This window comes from Myotis nattereri (assembly GCF_964212035.1).
Source record: "Myotis nattereri genome assembly, chromosome: 6".
Taxonomy (NCBI): domain Eukaryota; kingdom Metazoa; phylum Chordata; class Mammalia; order Chiroptera; family Vespertilionidae; genus Myotis; species Myotis nattereri.
This window is the reverse complement of record NC_138081.1, coordinates 57,424,075-57,444,951: the sequence shown is the minus strand read 5'-3', so window position 1 is coordinate 57,444,951 and position 20,877 is coordinate 57,424,075. Positions and strand designations below refer to the sequence as shown.

The 20,877-nt window shown below is 35.2% G+C and overlaps 1 protein-coding gene across 2 annotated transcripts in view; it reads right to left on the bottom strand.

Annotated features, from left to right (window-relative positions):
* Nucleotides 1-20,877, bottom strand: part of GRIK2 (glutamate ionotropic receptor kainate type subunit 2) — a 565,655-nt gene that overhangs the window by 26,630 nt on the left and 518,148 nt on the right. For both annotated transcript variants that reach the window (XM_081093994.1, XM_081093993.1), the window contains one exon: nucleotides 7,849-8,074. In XM_081093994.1, the coding sequence (XP_080950120.1) occupies nucleotides 7,849-8,074 (226 nt within the window). The remainder of the gene's footprint in view (nucleotides 1-7,848; nucleotides 8,075-20,877) is intronic.

Genomic DNA, 20,877 nt, shown 5'->3' with positions numbered 1-20,877 from the left:
CTATAAACTGAAGTGTCCTGGGTCCCACTCTGGTCAAGGGCACATTCCTGGGTTATGGGCTCTATCCCCAGTAGTGAGCTTGCAGAATGCAGCCAATCAATGATTCTCTCTCACCATTGATGTTTCTCTCCTTCTCTCTCCCTCTCTCTTCCCCTCTGAAATAAAAAAAAATTAAAAAATTAAAATAAAACAGTTCTTCAAGGCAGTCTTTTGGAATTCTTTGTGACACATATGTTCTGATCCAAATACTGTAAGTATAATATGTTTAATTCTTAGCACATTTCAATTATAGAGACATATTTCTACCAATTTACAGATGAGGACTCTGAATCTAAGGGAGGATCAGTAACTGTACCCAGGACACCTGGGACACAGAGATAGAAGTAGTATCCTATATAATAAAAGGCTAATATGCAAATTGTCTCCTTGGGAGTTCAACTACTCACTATGATGTGCATTGACCACCAGGGGTCAGCGCAGAATGAAGGCCCCCAATTGGCAGCTGGCAGCTGGCAGCTGGCAGCTGGGGGAAGCAAGGCCTCAGCCAGCAGCTGGAAGGCCTCAATAGGCCCTGATCTCCAGCCAGGCCTAGGGACCCCTGGTGAATTTCATTCACCAGGCCTCTAGTTTATACATAAATCATCTGACTTCAAAGGCCACAGAGTCTATGAGAAAATTCCTTTCACATGAGTGCCAGCAGATGCAAGGCATTTGTCTTTGTAATTTAGTAATTACAAAATTTACCTCAACGCTTTGACTCATTTTTTCTAACAAGTGTTACTTATTGATCTTACTTAGTCCTGCTAACTAAAGGATGACAGTCTGACATGGTCAATCTGGCTAGCTCATCTATAATAGAATTTGAACCCATAACCTTGGACTAATCAACATAAGATGCTTACTAAATGAATTCAATAATTGAATGTTTGTATATAAGATCTGTCTGAATTGTTTTTATAAAAATTATCTCTATGCATTATTTGCATACCATTTGGTCAGCATATAGTGGTTCTCAACCTTCTGGCCCTTTAAGTACAATTCCTCATGCTGTGACCAAACCATAAAATTATTTTTGTTGCTACTTCATAACTGTAATGTTGCTACTGTTATGAATCATAATATAAATATCTGATATGTAGGATGGTCTTAGGCGACCCCTGTGAAAGGGTCGTTCGACTGCCAAAGGGGTCGCGACCCACAGGTTGAGAACCGCTGATTTACAATATTAATGAAGGCTGCTTACACTGATGCTCATAATTCATCAAGTTCCCACTGGAAGCTTTCTAGATTCTAACAGACAAAGTCGGTTCATGATTCATGATGTCTGTTGAGTAGGCATAGCTTACTGAGGCTCATCTGTTTTCAGTGACTTGAAATGTAGACTTTAACAACTATGGAAGGAATGTACAGCTTCTACAGGTATAACTTGACTTTTTTGTTGTTTAATTCAGGCTCTGAGAATATTAGATCTCGATTTAGCCTCCAAAATCACATCATCAACATTAATATTGTGCTACTTGTGCAATGAAAAAAATAGAATGCATTTTAATGGAAGGTTTGACCTGCAGAAAAATGAATAATTTGCATCAATTTTTGTGCATTATGTCCAACTAATGAAGATAAATGTATTCATTCACTTTAGTAAAGCTGAAGAACTGAAGGCTGGAAATTTTATGCATCTATAATGATGAGTATTATAATACTTATTATATGATGAATTGGGAATTCTAGAAATGGATGGTGAGCAAAATGGGGAAAACATGCTTCTCATGCTGATTTCTATTGTTATAAACACTGGCATATGCTTTAAACAAACAACATGAGCTGGTAGGAAAGCAGCAGTCTAGAAAAAAATCCATTAGGGTCATGACTCCCCTAGTACTATTTCTACATCTTTTACTTCATCAAATAATGAGAAAAAAGAATCAGTGAGATCCTATGCATTTAACATAAGAAAATAAAAGTAAAGAAACATTTCAAATTGTTTCTGTGTCAAAGTGGTATACTTCTACCGTAAAGGGTCAATGTTATAACCTATTGTGACTTTTTTTTTTAAATTTAGGTTGATTACGTGTAAGGGCATTATAATGAGATGGAAATTATTTGAGGATCATTAATAGGACTACTGCTATTCTGTATTAATATAAAATGTTATAAAACAGTTTATATAGGTAACATTAAAATCTAATTATGAAATAAGAATGTATCTTCCTATTTATAATTAAATAGTAAAGTGATAGAAATAAAGTATATATAACAATTTTGTACGTGGTAAGTTGTCTTTAAAATTCAATCTTAGCATTTAAAGGCATTATAAATATATTTAATTTACATTCATGTTTACATTCTTCATGATTACATGTATTTCAGTAGTTCTATGACTGTGATATGATTAAATTAATTTCGATTGTGTTCACCGAAATAATTACTCACCAACTGTTTGAAACATCCTATTAATTTAACCCCACAAGTAAAATGCGAACAAATGCGATCATAGAAAACGTAGCATCATTGACAATATAGAGAAACATGAATACAATTCTCTCAATCCCCTTCTCTGCTGACACATAATTCACTTATGTTATTAAAGTTGTGAGGACCTAAAATAGAATGAAGGGTGCTGCTAGCTTATTGTTAAAGTAAAAGAGCTTTAATGAGACCCTTCAGTTGCTTTACAATATTTCTACCAAAGTGAACACAACAAAGCAAAATAACACAAACTGGCCCTAATGGATTTTTTCCTAGACTGCTGCTTTCCCACCAGCTCATGGACTGCTGAGTCTGCCTAGTCCTCAAAGTGCAATATGCACTCACCATTCGAAAGAGAGAAGCCAAAAAGGCTTTTAGTATGGGCAGTCAGAAGGGAGGCAATGTAGTCGAAAATGCTATTAAAGTAGAAATGCTCCCTGTTTGGGTAAGGAGATTATCACCTACGGTGAATTAAGAGGCAAGATTGCAACTGCGCACACATTTAAATAGCCCTTAATGAAAACTGCTGTGATTTTCTGTTTTTGGCTTTACCCCATCCAGTGTTATTGTTGTTGTTGTTGTTTACTTAATTATTTTTAAATCCTCACTCGAGGATATGTTTTTATTGATTTAAGGGGGGTGGGGGGGGGGAGAGAGAGAGAGAGAGAGAGAGAGAGAGAGAGAGAGAGAGAGAGAGAGAGAGTTTGCAACATCTATCAGCTGCCTCCCATACATGCTCAACTGGGAAAATCCCATCTGTAACCTTTTCGTGTAGGGGACTATGATCTAACCAACTGAACCACCAGGCCTGGGCTTTTCTTTATTCTTTTGAATGAAATAGGAAGTTCAAATAACTTATTATGAGTTAGAACACCTACAACTTCAAAAATCTACCTTTGGAAAATACCGCATTAAAATAACATTGCCGTATTCAGGAAAATTATGAAAGAGATTTAATGTCACCCAACCTTAATTAAAGCAGCTTATGCTTATTTAGCGTTTATCTTCACATTATTGTTGATAGCTCTGCTAAGGTATTTTTGTGTATAGAGAGCTTCCCTAATTAAATAGCTTATATCTGAGTCATTCACCAATTTTACAACACACTGGTCAGTAATCATCACACTCAGAGTGATAAATTGCCGGGGTCCAACCCCAGCAGGTCCAGGGGTCCCCAAAGGTGTGGACAGAGTCGGCGAAGAAGGAACGACACAGAGACAGCGTTCAGCTGATCAGCAGCCCATCCAGGATCTCCAGCCAGGATCTCCAGCCAAGTTCTGGTCTGGATCTCCAGAGAGGTTCTGCTCTGGATCTCCAGCGAAGTTCTGGTTAGGATCTCCAGCCAGGTTCTGTGTCCATGTTCTCTTGCTAGGTTCTCCTGCCAGGTCCCAGGTTCTCCAGGTTCCCTAGCCAGGTTCGGTCACCAGATTCTGTAGCCAGGTTCTTCAGCCAAGTTCAGTCACCAGGTTCTAGTCAGGTTCTCTTGCCAATTTCTGTAGTCAGGTTCAGTCCAGGATCTTTTGCCATGTTCTCTCCAGCGAAGTTCTTCTGTCTCTAGAGAACGTTCTGTGTAGGTTCTGTGCCTCCTGGTTCTGACTTCTTAGTTCTGTCTCTTGCTGTCTTGTTACATCTGTATTTATACCAGTTGATTCAATTCTATCAATCTCTATTCCAAAGGTTAGGGCGTTTCTTATCTCCATTCCAGGGAGTAAAGATTATGTAGCTTAAGCATGATTGTTCATAGTTAAAGTGATTAATTACCCGCCTGGCACTTAGTTAAGGGGTTTTATTCCCTCCCTAACTTCAGGGGAAAATCCCTACCTGGGGAAACAACCTTTCTCAGAGACCTTGGTTAAAACACATAGTGCCAAGAAGGTGAGCAAACATATTAAGAACAGTATGCCATATATGCCAGGTCCCTTGAAACAGCAAGCATGGACCGGCTCCCGGCAATGAATGTGATGGTGGCTTCTAAAGATGAATCACACAGGAGGAGGCTTAGCACACTAAGAAGATGCATGTGTCCTTATCCCCGCGTTACTCCCCAACCCCCCCACTCATGCCCTCACTCCCCTGTTGTCTGTATGTAATAACTTAATCGATAAAAAATTAAAAAAAAAAGATGCATGGACTTTTAGGAGAAAAAATATGTATAATTTTTGAAATCTTTATGATTTCCCACAGCAAAAGACATAGTATTTTCTAGTGTAACCTCTTGTGCTTAACTACAGCTGCCTCTATGACATTTGAAAATCTGAGCTATTCTATACACAAAGGGAGTTCCTCTCTTTGATCACATTTATAATATTAGTAGAGCTAAAATTTTCATTATGGATTATGGCTCCTGCAGATATAAGCACAGTTCTGTTGGGGAATTTCTGGTATTGATTTAAATTTCCAGAGATTGATCCCATATTACCATATTACCCTTTGAATATATTTATCTCATTAACTCTTGCAGCAAATGATCGAGATCCTCCAATAAAAATTTGTTCACATCTAAATGCATTATTTTATTTTGTTTATTTTTTCCTTATGATTAACAAAAATTTAAAACTAAATAAATATATTATAAATAATCACCGATATACCTGAACAATGATGACATAAAAGGTAAATGCTAATTAACTAGTTGAGAAATGCAGACTATGATGTTAGTTGAAAGTTTTGGTAAATCAGAACCTCATTCAAGTACTAGAATTGCATGCCATTGTGTTTATTAGTCACTAAATAAATATAAGTAACTCATGAAGCCATATTTGTATCAGTGGTATGACATAGCAAATCATAAATTAGTGCTTAACATCTTTTTCTCAGAAGTAATGTATTTGGGGAAATAAGATGTGAAATTTTGTTCCCCCAAATAAAATTCTTGGATGTCTTGAGTTAAAATAATTTTATTTTATGTTAATTAATTTTTAAAATAATTTTATTGATTTTTCAGAAAGGGAGGAAGGAGAGAGAGTAGGGGGGAGAGAGAGAAAGGGAGAGAGAGAGAGAGAGAGAGAGAGAGAGAGAGAGAGAGAGAGAGACATTGATTGGTTATCTCCTGTATGCTCCCCAATGGGGAATGAACCTGCAACCTAGGTATCTGACCTAAAGTAGAAATGCTCCCATGAAATTCTGGTGCACAGGATGACGCTCCAACCAACTGAGCCAGAACCCAAAATAATTTTGGATTTATGTCATATTATGAATGAATGAAGTATAATTCACTAACATTAAGAACTTAATGCTACCAGGTAAAAGAGAAGAAATGTTATCTGAACTAGAGAAATAAAAAGTATATTGTGCTACCTACAGGAGAGTGATTTGAATATTCATTCCTTTAAAATTATATTATAGTCTTCAATTTTACCTCATTCATAATCTAAAAACAAAATATATGTTAAATGCATTAAATAACCGTTTAGTAATAATGTGACATTAAAAAAATTTAAGGTCAATGTTATTTGGCAATGAATATAAAGTAGAATGCTCTATAATATTATTCCTCACCTACATATTTGCTAAGTCACAGTGTTATTCAGACCTTTTAAATTTTTATTTGTATGTGCTGATAAACTTACATTAAAATGACAATAAGATCCTTATAAAAGTTAGAAATTTATCATGTGCTGTTTCCTAATTTTTTAAAAGTTATTTTACTTAAAACACAAATATATTACACTATCACACTAATCTACAAATTACAAAAAAATAATTCCACTCAGATATATAAAACAACTTGATTTTTGTAAGTTTCCTATGAAAGTGACCTTGTTAATATCAATAAACATTTTCCAAAATAACTCAGCTTTCTTCAGAAGTCAATAATTGATTAGCCAAGTTGAACAGATAAAAGAAAAAAAAAATCTACATCCTAAGGCTTATAGTTTGTTTTGTTCTCATCATATCTGTAAGTTTAATAGAGGAAATTGGAATTCCAAGTGCTGTCCCCAGTATTTTCCTCAATTTAAAGTTACATTAAAATAAACTTTATATGTATTACTTTGAATTGATTTATATTTTCTTGATAAGTCAATAACTTTTACTAAACAGGGCTAAGGGTAAGGAGAGATCAAAGTTCGTTCTATATATAGTTGCAATAAACTCTAACAGAGAGCTTTCTTACAACTAATTAAACTATTATTTTTCTTTTTAAAATAGTTCTCATATCTGAAATATCTCAGTTGGTTTTTGAGATTTTTATAATATACTATTTTGATTTATCTTTACCAAACATCTCCTCAAAGCAAGATAGTACACTGGTACATTGTATTTACAAAACAAATAAGCAAATAAAGACACTCCAGTTTAAAGTTTTCTATTAAGTATAGGTCAAAATTACTTATTTTAGAAATTTGGTAATTATGAATTCTATTATGTAACTATTCCTGAAAAATATATGTACTATACTTCAAAGTCCTTTTACATCTTCCCCAAATCTTACTCAATTCTCACTACTCTGCATTACTCAAGTTAGTTCAATGAGGTCATCACACTTAATAATATAAGATGGCTAGCTCTAAAAGTTATTTTTTTCTGTTTATAAATCTTGATATTCCATCATATGTATTGATGTAGAATTCATTTGTTCAACAAATAACTTAGGTCCCAAAGACTGCAGGCCCTGTTATATTACATATAGAAAATAATACAATAACTAATAATTTATAATACCAGAATAAACTCTGTTTTGTGTACTTACAACCATAAACATACTTTTGCCTCTCCCTTTCTCTCTATACATATCTTTATATATATGTATATGGATATGAAGTTCAATAAATCAAAATTTTAGTTTTTGTCTTTTCTGGCAATTTATTTTATTTCATTTCATAATTATTATTAAAAATAATTTTGTCATATGTAAGAAAGGGGATATTAAAAATAATTAATCCTGCATGTCAAATATTCTAACTATGTTACAGGAATAGTTTACTATATGTATCTTCTCTTAAACAAAACAAATAAATATTCAACTAAACCACTTGTTGCTCATTCTTTTCATTAACTTTCTAACTCAAATACCACACACATAAGCCACAAATTTGAAAAAATAAATAATGTTAAGAAAGCTTCATTTCATCTGTAAAACATTTTTTTAAATGTCAGATTGAAAAGGACTTTTAAGGGGATGCTGTAGGATTTTTTCAACGTTGATTCAGTAAAAATGTCTACTGACCATTTTGGTAGAAATAAAATTTTCTTTTGTTACTTATCCATTCAGAAGCAGATGTCTAAATTGCTTCCCTGATTTTCCACAGTAACAGAATGTAACAAGATGCATTCATTAAAAAAAAAATTCATAATGTCCTATAGAGGCACCATTTTTATCCCCTTCTCACAGCAACTGAGATTGATGAGCAAAGAACAAGTGGCTGACATAAAACATACCCATGGGGGTGCCAACGCCATAACCTTTGGAGTCTATAAGGCCACCAATCTGTGTCAGGTTGCAATTCCGCTGGGTAACAAATTCGATGGTTGTTGACTCCATTAGGAAAGCATAATCAGAGGTGAGGACTCGCTGGATTCCTTCTTCATTACTTTTGACGAGCACTGACTGCCTCCTGCTACTCATAAAGGCCCACATTTTGTCATATGTGGAGATTTTTGATTTCTGGAAGAAAATAAAACACATAAGAAAGACAATCTTTAGTTTCCATGTGATCCTACAATACTAAGATGGACTGACTATATTTACTTTACTCATACTACCTTTAATTGTATTATTAATAATAGTAATATCTAAACAGAAAATCAAAATCTGTATAAAATTTTTCTCACAGCAATTCCTCATATATTTCCAGGAATAGTACCGATTTATCTAACAAACATTTCAACTGTGTCCCAATGCACAAAAATGCACAAGTAGAAAATCACAGAAGGTAATAAAAAGGAAAGTAAACAGATTCATAAGGAGGGTCTTTTGTGCTTATATCTCACATGAGTGCCTCATGTGTATAATTTTGTCTTTCAACATTACAGTAACATTAATTTGATAGAGACAGACAATGGACACCGATTGACATTGCAAAACTTCAAGAGGTTATTTTTCCCAATTTGGTTGACTATAAGACAGATGTCATGTCAGCCCCCAAAGATACTCAAAGATACAGGTTAAAGAGATGAGAGTAATTCATTACCAATAAGGATGTTACAAATAAGAATGACTACATTTCCACTGAGACACAGCCTGCCGCTGGACAACAGAAAATCTATCATTTAGGTGCATTAACAAACTAAATATTTCTGGACCAATAAAAATTGAATAGTTTTTATATGCAACTGCAAATTCTCAGTGGGCTTTACTAGGATTTCATTACTAAGAGAAAGAAATGGGCTTTATTCAGAAGGAACTGGTACAACATAAACATGAAAAAGGTTAGTATCTTCTTATGGAAAGCTCTTCTGTCAATCCCTTACCATAGTTTAATTCTTATATATTACAATACTGAAGTTATAAATATAAGATATTCATCATACTGATTGCACTGTTATTAAAAGCTAAAACAGCCAAATGATTTTCAAATAAATATATACAATATTTTTATAGCATAAGCATGCTTTTAATCCTATATGGGCCAGGTCATACATGTGATATTACCATGACTTCTACTAAAAGGCAGGTGTAGCCCGTCCAGTGTGGTTGAGTGGTTGAGCATCGACCCGGGAACCAAGAGATCGTGGTTAGACTCCTGGTAAGGGCACATGCCCGGGCTGTGGGCTTGATCACCAGAAGGGGGCATGTGGGACACAACCAATATATGATGTTTCTCTCTCATCTATTTTTCTATCTCTCTATTCCTCTCTCTTCATCCTTCTCTTTAAACATTAATAAAAACATAAAAAGTCATATGCACAACAATGTTTATAAAAATTCTTTCACTGTTTCAATAAAATGGGAAGAGAAATCCTAACTTTACTGGAGGAAAAAAGTAAAGGCATGTGCGTGCTATATAAAAGCAAGTATAGCATTAGGGCTAAGGGAGGTAAGAAATGCAAACCTTTGCTCTCCAGGGAAACGGAAACATGCTAACAGGACAGTGCCTCAAACTCTAAAAGAGAGCAGCTGAAACACCGCGAACAGCAGCCCGAACTTGTAATCCTAATAGTCAGTAACATAATAGTTAGAACAAGTTCACTTCCTTTCAAAGGTAAGAAAATTTTCCCTAATATTTGCATTAAGCGAAGATTAAATACAAGAAAGTCAAAATTATAGTTTACCTGCAGATTACAATTATTTAGGTAAAGAAAAATAAAATTGGATGCAGTTTTTCGTTTAGTAAACCTGTGACTGAAAAGAGATAAACACAATTCAATAAAGGATAACACTAAAAATTTTTCTGATGAAAAATGCACACACACCAACTGAAAATTTAAAATGTAACATCTTTAGTGGGAGTGATAATACGGTATAAGAACATGGGTGGCTAAAACCAAGCAGAGAATGAGAAAGTGAACAAAAAGTTATTTTTACCTGTATAAGTCATAAATCGCCTAAATTAGCTGCTTTGCTTTAGCTATAAAAACATTAGCAATCAATGTCTTCTATGCCTATTTAAATTTATCCAGAGCAACTTATGCTTTGACAGGGCCAAGGCACTTTTTTTATTTAAATTATGTTTATTTAATTACTCTGATATAATGTCTGACATATGCTGGAAACAATTCTAGATATTGTCCAGATTCCAGGTGTTGCGAAAATATAACATGCAAGGAGATCATGGATATTTGCCTTTCTTATAGGAGCAGTGAGAAGCGGAAGCAGGTGTGAAGCAGATTTGGGATACAATCACATTTGCATTGTGAGACCACTGAGGCTGCTATATGGAGATCAACAGTGGCAAAGTTAGATGTAAGAAGGTAATTAGGGGTACATAGCAATAGTCTATGTTAGAAACACTATATGTATTAGGAGAGTATGTGGGAAATAGAACGAAATGTAAGTATCCAAGATGTGTGTGTGTGTGTGCGTGTGTGTGTGTGCGTGTGTGTGTGTGCGCGCGCGTAATGGATAACACTTGGTAATTATTTGAATATAGGAAGTAAAGAAGAGATTTAGATTAATGCCTTGCTTTCTGATTTAACTTGAGTCAGGAGAGAGAGAGAGAGAGAGAGAGAGAGAGAGAGAGAGAGAGAGAGAGAGAGAGAAAACCAGAAAGAAGGTTAAGTATTTGGGAGGAAAGATAACATATATTAAGTTAGAGATACCTAAGGAACATCTTCTAAATGGATCAGTTATGTGAGGTTAGATATGTAAGTTTGAGGTTCAGTGGAAAATTCAAGACAAAATATATAGATCTTGGAGTCTTCCTGGATACAGAAGAGAAAGTAGCAGATGGAGGAGAAAATGGTCATAGAGGAAGGGGAGTTCTAGGGTCAAGCTTTGCACAATGGCTGGCAGAGAAGATTGAGCCTGCAAGTGAGACATAAAAAGAGTAAAAGAGAAGGATCTCTCACCTTTGAGACAGCATGGAAGGACCTGGACAGTGTTATGCTAAGTGAAATAAGTCAGTCAGAGAAAGGCAAGTATCACGTGATCTCACTCATATGTGGAATCTAATGAATTAAATAAACTGATGAACAAAATAGATCCAGAGACATAGAAGCATGGAATAGACTGATGAAGAATCTCGGAGGAAAGGGGAGTGAGGAGCAGGAAGAGATTAACCAAAGAACTTATATGCACATATACATAACCCATGGACACAGAAAATAGTGCAGTGAAGGCCTGTGGGGGAGGCTGAGGTGAGGGTCAATAGGGGGAAAAAGAGGACATCTGTAATATTTTCAACAATAAAGATAAATTTTAAAAAAGAATTATCTAATTTAGATTAAGGAATAGAATCTGCAAACTGTGGTGCTGCAGAGATCAAGGCAAGAGAATATTCATTGAGGAAGTTGTCACCTGTAGTGATTTGCCAAAAAAAAAAAAAAATGCATACAATGAGAATAGAATAATATCTTTGGATTTGGCAACAGAGTTCCTTGGTTATTTTAGCAAAAGTTACTTTAATGGAATGAAGCACGTAGAAATCACATTGAAATAGATTAAAGAATGGGAAAGTAAAATAAAACCAGTAACTGCCAAAAAAGAAAACAAAAATCAGAAAGTAGGTCACTGAAGAAGAGGAGATATAGGGCAGGGCATATAATATTTTGGTTTAAGTAAGATTTTCAGGATTGAAGAGTTTTGAACATGTTTAAACAACAATGGTGGATTTTCAATAAAAAAAAAAAAAGATTTAACATGCCTGAGAAAGAACGAACAATCAATGTTTCTACTAAGGTGAGTCACAAGTAGAATAAAAGAGGATTTAAAATACTGTAATTTGGCTTGACTTCTGAATTCAAAATATTTATATTAAACTCATGTAGAATTATATTTATACACTAATCTATTGTGTAAGGAAATGAGAAATTAAGAAACCTCAGATAGATTTCTTTTTAATAAAACAGAAAACTGTTGAATGTCTTCATAGTAAAATAAACTATAGGATCTCTAAGATAATGGAACTGCACAAGTTAAATATTAGGAATCAAAATGCATTTAATGTCAGGAAAGAGATAAATACAAATATAATTAATCAAATATAAATATGTTGAGTATGAAAGTTAAATGTAAACTTATAAGAAAGGACATATCAAGTTGCAATGTGAACAAAAGTTTGTTGGTGGAAGATAGGACATGTTGAGAGAACCACATGTACTATGTTGTATTCAATCTCCTGTTATTATGGTTAGTTTCATTCAATGAAATAGCACTGATCACTGTAAAAGAGTATGATAAAATCATTGGCAGAAAATAAGCTGCTGAACTAAAATATGCAAAGTGAGGACCAAGGCAGAACACCAGCAATGACTCAGATTGGGATATATAGCTTGGCCCTGTGCATTGTGCTGCCAAATTGATTACAAAGTCTTTCCAGAAGAAACATATTATTTAAGAGAAATATGAAAAATCAAAGTTAGGTAATAAGCTAAACATCTATATATATATAAAAGCCCAAGTAACCGGCCGACCAGTTGCTATGACAGGCACTGATCACCAGGGGGCAGACGCTCAATGCAGAATCTGCCCCCTGGTGTTCAGTGCGCTCCCACAGTGGGAGCCCCGCTCAGCTGACTGGGATGAGCAGGGCCGGGATAAGTGGGAGCGGCTCCTTCCTGGATTCCCGCAGGCCATGCCAAAGAACCCCAACGGTGCACAAATTTGTGCACCAGGTGTCTAGTGAAATATAGTTCTCTGTAAAGAGAGAAATGAGATAATGACAAATTAGAGCATAGCAGAGAAGGTGCTTACATAGAGTGGTCAAGTAAAAGAAATATTAAATTAGTGCAAATTAAATTAAAGAGCATCTTGTTTTACTCCTTAATTTCACAGATGAGAAATTTCACTGGTAAGAAAAAAATTACCAGTGAAGGTAGATTTATAAAGAGAAAAATGATGATAGGATTTGTGACAGCATGGTTTTATAGAAGAATGTTACTTATATAATAAAATTACTTTTTTGGCAAAAAATGTAAAGCCTTTCTAAATATCATCCTTAGAGTTATGCCATACATAGTAATTTATACAGGTAATGTAAAGGAAATACATTAAATGACATCTCAGAGACATTGCTTGGAATGCATATGGAAGTCAAAGCACTACAGAGGAATAGCATATTTAAAATTTTCTAAATAAAATCAAATTATTTCCTCATGCAACTGAATCCCATCACATTGAATACTCAAAACAATTCCTTTTCTTTTTTCTTTTCCTTCTTTTTTCTGTTGTGCCCACATTAAAGACAATTTTCTTTCTATGTTACAGTGAATGGATTTAGGATGTCAATGCTTAGCACTGTTTATTGTATCAAAATGCTGAGGCTTGTGAGCTGATTTGATTTTTGCTAGATCAGCACAAAACAAATAAAACCAGTTCATAAGGCAATGTATTTTTATAATAGCATTTTTCCTGGACTATGTAACATCAACAAAATAATGAAAAAAGAAAGATTCTTCTCAAGAATAACCTTACAAAGAATAAGAAATTTAATGCTTTTTAAAATTCACAGATGCTAAATGATTTTGTGCTTTAAAAAGAACATTTAGTATAAATACCTTAATATTTAAAACATACAGCTAATGATTTAAAACTTCAGGATAGCCCTGGTTGCTGAGGCTCAGTTGGTTGAGTATCTTCCTGTGCACTGAAAGGTCTCTGGTTTGATTCCCTATCAGGGCACATACCTAGGTTGTGGGTACGATCTCTGGTTGGAATACTCCTGGGAGGCAACCAGTTGATATTTCTCTCTATTCCACTTCCTTCTCCTCTCTCCCTAAAATCAATAAAAATATTTTTTTAAAATAAAAAGACTTTTTCCCTTAACTCTAAATGAAGTTTGCAACCTGAAATTATTCAGTTCTTTGCAGATCTCACATAAGTAATGGTTTTAGGCAACATTTTTCCCCTGAGCATTTAGGAGAGATTTAGAACTTCTAAGATGTTATAAGAAGAGTGTTTTGAAATTTTGTTTCTATCCCCTTTGAGAAGTTTATGAGATTTAATAAAACAAAGGGTTACTAGTATTCTGCTTGCATAGATCTTTTCACCTATCTGGAACAACATATTTTATAAATACAATGTCATATTATTTTTTTAAAAAAATACCTTTGGCTTAAATTTCTTGAGTACACAAATACATTCTTCACCTCAATTCATTTTGATGCTGTCAAGTATAAATTAAACTACAGAAACCATCTTGTGCTCATTGGACCTGAAAGCCAAAAATATGATAGGAAAAGAACATATTTGTCTGACCTCTGGAAGTAAGAATTTAAAATTAATATTTTAAATATATTCTAGAGGAAACTTTATTTCCATGAATGAGACAGAAAATCTTCAACATATATACTGCTTAAAATATAACCACAAACATCAATTGCACAAATAATTATTTTGTAACATGGTTTATTATCTACTTATATAAAAACCCTGGGTGTAACATCATGTCCAGAAGCGTGACCAAGTGGAACGAAGACAGTCCTGCAGGGGTTGTCTTGGAAACGGCTGCACCCTCTCCAAGCTGTATCCCGGAGGGCGAGGTTTCAGGCAGGAACCTGCCCTCAGAGAGAGGTCTCAGGTAGGAACCCGCCCACAGGGAGAGGTTTCAGGCAGGAGCCCGCCCTTGGAGCAGAATGTGGAAGTACTGAGTCCGGCCTTCAAACCAGACCCTGACAGTAGGGAGGAGGCAGCTCCATTCCTCACAGAATCTGCTGTTGGATAGCTTGCTGTCAGTGGCCTGCCAGCCAGGAGCCCCATTCACCTGTACCCCTGACCCTGACAGGAATCCACAGGTGGCCAGCTTGCTGTCAGGGTCCTGCCAGCTAGGAATCATATTCACCTGCATATCTGTATAAAGTTTTAATACATTATATTAGAGGTCATGATGGTACTGATTTACCCACAGCATCTATAGAAATTGCTGCAAATATACTTCTCGGTGGAAGCACCTTTCATTCCCAATATAAATTACCGATTCCATTAAAAGAAACTTCAATTTCTAGACTCAATATAAACAGTGAAGTTGCTAAAACTATTAAAAAGGCCCAACTTCTCATTATTGATGAATGCACCATGGCATCCAGTCATGCTATAAACGCCATAGACAGATGACTAAGAGATATTTGAATGTTGTATTTGGTGGGAAAATTCTCCTTCTTGGAGGAGATTTTCGACAATGTCTCGGTATTGTACCACATGCTATGTGATTGGCCATAGTACAAACGAGTTTAAAGTACTGCAATGTTTGGGGATGTTTCAGAAAGTTGTCTCTTACAACAAATATGAGATCAGAGGATTTTGCTTATAGTGGATGGCTACTAAAACTTGGAGATGGCAAAGTTGATAGCAGTTTTCATTTAGGAATGGATATTATTAAAATCCTTTGTGAATGATTTGTAATGGATCTATTATTGAAGCTACCTTTGGAAATAGTATATCTATAGATAATATTAAAAATATATCTAAACATGCAATTCTTTGCCAAAAAATGAGCATGTTTGAAAATTAAATGAAGAAATTTTGGATATATTTGATGGAGATTTTCACACATATTTGAGTGATGATTCCATTGATTCCACAGATGATGCTGAAAAGGAAAATTTTCCCATCGAATTTCTTAATAGTATTACTCCTTCAGGAATACCTTGTCATAAATTAAAATTGAAAGTGGGTGCAATCATCATGCTATTGAGAAATCTCAATAGTAAATGGGGTCTTTGTAATGGTACCAGATTTATTATCAAAAGATTATGACCTAACATTATTGAAGCTGAAGTATTCACAGGATCTGCAGAGGGAGAGGTTGTTCTGATTCCAAGAGTTAACTTGTCCCCATCTGACACTCACCTCCCATTTCAATTGATTTGACGACGGTTTCCCATGATGCCAGCATTTGTGATGACTATTAATAAATCACAAGGACAAACTCTAGACAGAGTAGGAATATTCCTACTTGAACCCGTTTTCGCATATGGTCAGTTATATGTTGCTTTCTCTCGAGCTTAAAGAGCATGTGAGATTACAGTTAAAGTTCTAAATACTTCATCACAAGGGAAATTAGTCAAGCACTCTGAAAGTGTTTTCACTCTTAATGTGGTGTACAGGGAGATATTATAATAAGTTTAATCACTTTATCAGTCATTGTTTGCATCACTGTTGTTTTTATATCATGTTTTTATTTTCATATCATGTTTTTGTTGTTTTCATATCATGTTTTTGTCATTTTTATATCATGCCTCTGCTGTTGTTATATCCTTTTGTTACTCTTTATTTATTAATAAATTTATATATTATTTTCATATACATTTTACTAATTTCCTTTCATCTCTCACACTTCTATTATAGAGAAGGGGCAAATAGTGATATTAAAATATCTCTGCTAATTAATTCCCTTTTTAAAAAAATAAAATTTAGTGATTTTTTACAGAGAGGAAGGGAGAGGGATAGAGAGTTAGAAACATCAATCAGCTGCCTTCTGCACACTCCCCACTGGGGATGTGGCTGCAACGAAGGTACATGCTTGTGACCAGAATTGAACCTGGGACCCTTGAGTCTGCAGGCTGATGCTCTATCCACTGAGCCAAACCAGTTAGGGCAATTAATTCCCTTTTATTGTGCATGAGTTTCGTGCACCAGGCTACTAGTCCTATATAATAAAAGCCTAGGTGGTGTCACAGGGCATTGTCACAAGATGGCTGCTGTGATATCATCACAAGATGGCCACCACAAGATGGCTGGCAGGGGAGGGCAGTTGGGGGTGATCAAGCCAGCACGGGAGCAGTTAGGCATCAATCAGGCCAGCAGGAGAGCAGGTAGGGAGCGATCAGGCTGGCAGGCAGAAGTGGTTAGGGGCAATCAGGCAGGCAGGTAGGCAAGCGGTTAGAAGCCAGCAGTCCCAGATTGTGAGGGGTCCCAGATTGAGGAGGGTGCAGGCCAGGCTGAGGGACACCCCCACTTCATGCATGAATTTTATGCACCAGGCCTCTAGTATATAATATTATCTTGACTGCAACTCATATTCTTTAATAAAGTTAAGCAGGTGGTACAATACCCAAAGCATCTTGAAGAAACCTAAAAAGTACTTTATATTAGAAACCCACTTCTTTTTACCTAAAACTATTAATGAAAAAAAAAATGTTTCAGCTCCTAAACCATAATGTCTGGTCAAATTAGTTAAAATCTGGTGAAAGAATAAATATGGTGAAATATCTTTAAAGAGCAAGTAATTTTTTATTATTTTTCATATTTGGTCATATTTGGCACTTACTCAAATTATTCATTTTTAATGAATTCCACATGTCCAATTTTATTTCTAACATTAGCTTCAATATTTTGTTAAAATGCCATAATAATCTTTCTTATTTTGTTATGAAAAAGTCACAGGTAATATTTCCTAATATGTGGTTTGAAAAAAAGCCCATGCCAAGGTCTCTGTTGATAAAGGAGAACTTGGCTGAGATTTGCATTTTAATATTTTATTACAGTAAATAAATTACCAACAATACTGGAACATATGTGCTAGGTAAGAACAGCTGAGCCCTATCTGGACTCATCTGACCTTGGTCATTAGGAAATTAGAGTTAATTCAGGAAAACAGGACTGAAGCCATATGTGGTTCATAGCAAAGGTGGAGCTGAGGCTAGTGCAGTGATCTGTAAACATTTGGTTGTTAGCAAACCTGTCAGTCCTTGGAATAATTCTAGCAGTTTTATCTGAAAGCATCTGCAAACTCTTAAAACAGGATATCTGAAGGGAAGGGCAATGGAACAGAGGGAATTGCTCTTCTTGGTTTTACTGAGAGTTAGGCAAGGAATAAGAGAGAGGCAAGAATAAATGAACATAATATGATGGGAAGCAAGTTTAAAACAATTTGGTGCAGTTAAAAGCAGTTACCCTCTTTTGGGAGTTGAACCAGTATTAGATAGTTCATCCTGCACTGTATAAAATCACTGACAGTCTCCAGTCACTACATTTAATTCCTTAAATGAGATATCTTGAATGTTTTGGGTCAGTTGTTGTTGTTTTTTGTTACAAATAGTAATCAGCAATATATTTTATTGTCATTTTGCCAAATTTAAATAAAATTAGAAAACCTGATTTCATTTGGTCAATGGAGAACCTTGAATATGCCACAATTTCTTGACCCTATCAAATAAAAAGTTTTCCTGCCAATTGCAGGGGAATGTTATGAGGAAAAAATGAGAAAATTCATAAATTGATTTTAACAAACAGATTTTACTTATATTGCAAGTTTATGTAATCAATCAATGGAGAAACATAGTAACTCTATGCTAGGACTGCCACATAAGTCACTGCATTCCTATATCTATGCCTTTATTTTTTATACAATTTATAACTTTTGGAAATATGGAAACATCCTACCTCTCCTCCCCTACCTCCCTATAACCTGAACTACTTAGCCAGGTTCGCAAAAGTAGCATGAGCCCTTGCTGAAAGAGCATCATTAATCTGCATGGCTTATCACCTGAGACCTTTCCACAAAGGGAGACTCAGGGACAGGGAAGTCTTATTTTAATTCTCAGCTCATTCTATGGATGCTTCACTTGCTTACTCATTTACTCACTCATTATTTCATTCCCATATTGACGGAGCACCAGCTTGGTGTAATGACCATGTCTGACACTGAACAGGCAGAGATGAACCAAAAACGAATCATGCCCCTGTCCTAACAAAGCTTAAAGTCTCCTAATGCGTGACAAGTAAACTAAGAATTATAAAATGGTGTGACAGCTGAGGCATAACCTAATTGATGAGAGGTGGGATAACAGAAAATCAGAGGAAGTAGTTCTCATTCCTTTAAGATTCAAATCAGTCACAGTGTTGCTGGTCAAATTATCGGAACAAATTATCGTCTGTCACCTTGCCAGAACCTGTTCTAGGTTTTCTAAACTTTATTGAGAGATGATGCAAACCTCAGGATATGACTTACAGTTGGTCGTGCCTTTGTTTCAGAGAAAAAAAAATTAAAACATGTATGGGAACAGAGTCAAAGACCAATCCAAAGCCTTATAGCAAAACTCTTTTTATATTGTAATCTCTTCTCTTCTCTTTCTGTCTGGTACCCTTTATCCCATAGAGAGTCCTTCATTTTATGGTTTGGATTCCACCACATACTTTTTTTCCCCCCTCAAAACTCCCTTTACCTGACAACATTGAAGCATATTTAAGTCTTTTAGATCTTAACTTCCTTTCCTCTAGTTAACTTTCTTTCACCCAAAATGGTCTTTCTAAATCTCAAACCGGGCCATTTCAAACCATACTTAATTAACTGATGTATACAGCTCCCTGTTACTCCTAAGATGAAAGGGGATTAACAACACAGGTTACAAAACCTTAACAGGCAAAGTTCAGTTGTCTATGTCTTCCTTATTCCTTTTTTACAAACTTCTTTCTAACTGGATATACATTCCTATCCTCCCCTTCATAACAATTTGGCTAGTTAACCCAATTGTATCTCCATTGATATAATTAGGAAACATTAATGGAGCTTTGATGAATTCTTCTTGATAAGGCAGACTCAGTTGGCATGTTCCCTGTGCTTCCCTAGACAGGTTCAATGTCCTCATAGTACATATACCCAATTTTGGCAGTTTTTAATTATGTATTCTATTGGTTCATTTCTGTATTCTTTATGACTCTTGTTGAGTCATAGTATAGGTATATCTTTGTACCTAGTACAAGTATTGGCAGAAAGGCACTCTGTAAATGTTTCAACAAATGAGCAGAGTACATTAATGAAATTATAAAAGGCAATTAGCTATGAAACACCAGGTTATTATCAAAATTATATAGCTGAAGATTCATCCCAAGAAAATGCAATAATATATTTATTATTAATTCTGAGATGTATTAACTATACATAAAGTTATTATAGAACTAGAGGCCCGATGTATGAAGATACATGCAAGACTGGGCCTTCTTTACCCTGGCTGCCGGCACCACCTTCGCTCCGGCCCGGAGCCGCCTTTCCACCTCCCCATGCTGTCCAGAGGACCAGAACAGCTGGGGCGGTGCCATGGTGACAATGCAGGCAACCCGCCCCGCCCCCTGGCCGCTCGGTGCCTGCATATGCAAATTAGCCTGCCATCTTTGTTGGGTTAATTTGCATACTCACTCCTGGTTGGCTGGTGGGTGTCACGAAGGTATGGTCAATTTGCATCTTTCTCTTTTATTAGTATAGATAGCTGAAGAAAATATTCAGATCAATCATGAAAATGTATTAAATCTCATTTTTATGCAGCCATGTTAAATAATGGGATAATTTCCACTAACATTGTAATTTATTAAAGGAAGACTTGGTTCAATATTGCTACTGATAATAGAAATAACATATATTCTTAGAAGCTTTTAAAGAACTACTGTTGACTGAGAACTTATTATGCACAAAATGCAGTGTTTAGCACTTTAAGTACACGGTGTTATTTAAACTCTCATATCCCTGATGGATAGGTTACGTGAAATCCATCAAAAAGGTGAGAAAAGTGAGATTTTAGGGTAATTAAACATCTCAATGCAAGGTTTAAGGCAGACTATTAATTTATATGCTAAAGCAAGTTGCTGTGACTTATAACAGTATACACTATTTGCTAAAATTGTTTTTCTGTAATTAGTCTTTTGTGTTATTTAAGACAGTGATTTAGTGATAAACCAAAATATATTTTCTAAATTACTATACAATGAAACAAAATAGATGCAGGATAATAGATTCTGGCTCACTAATTAAACAATAATAAATTTAAGAGGAAACACCCAAAATATTTCCACAGAAGAATAATATATGTAATGAAACCCAAAGAACAACAACAAAGGAATCTAATAGAAATACAAAAAAGAGAGAGAAAACAGAATGC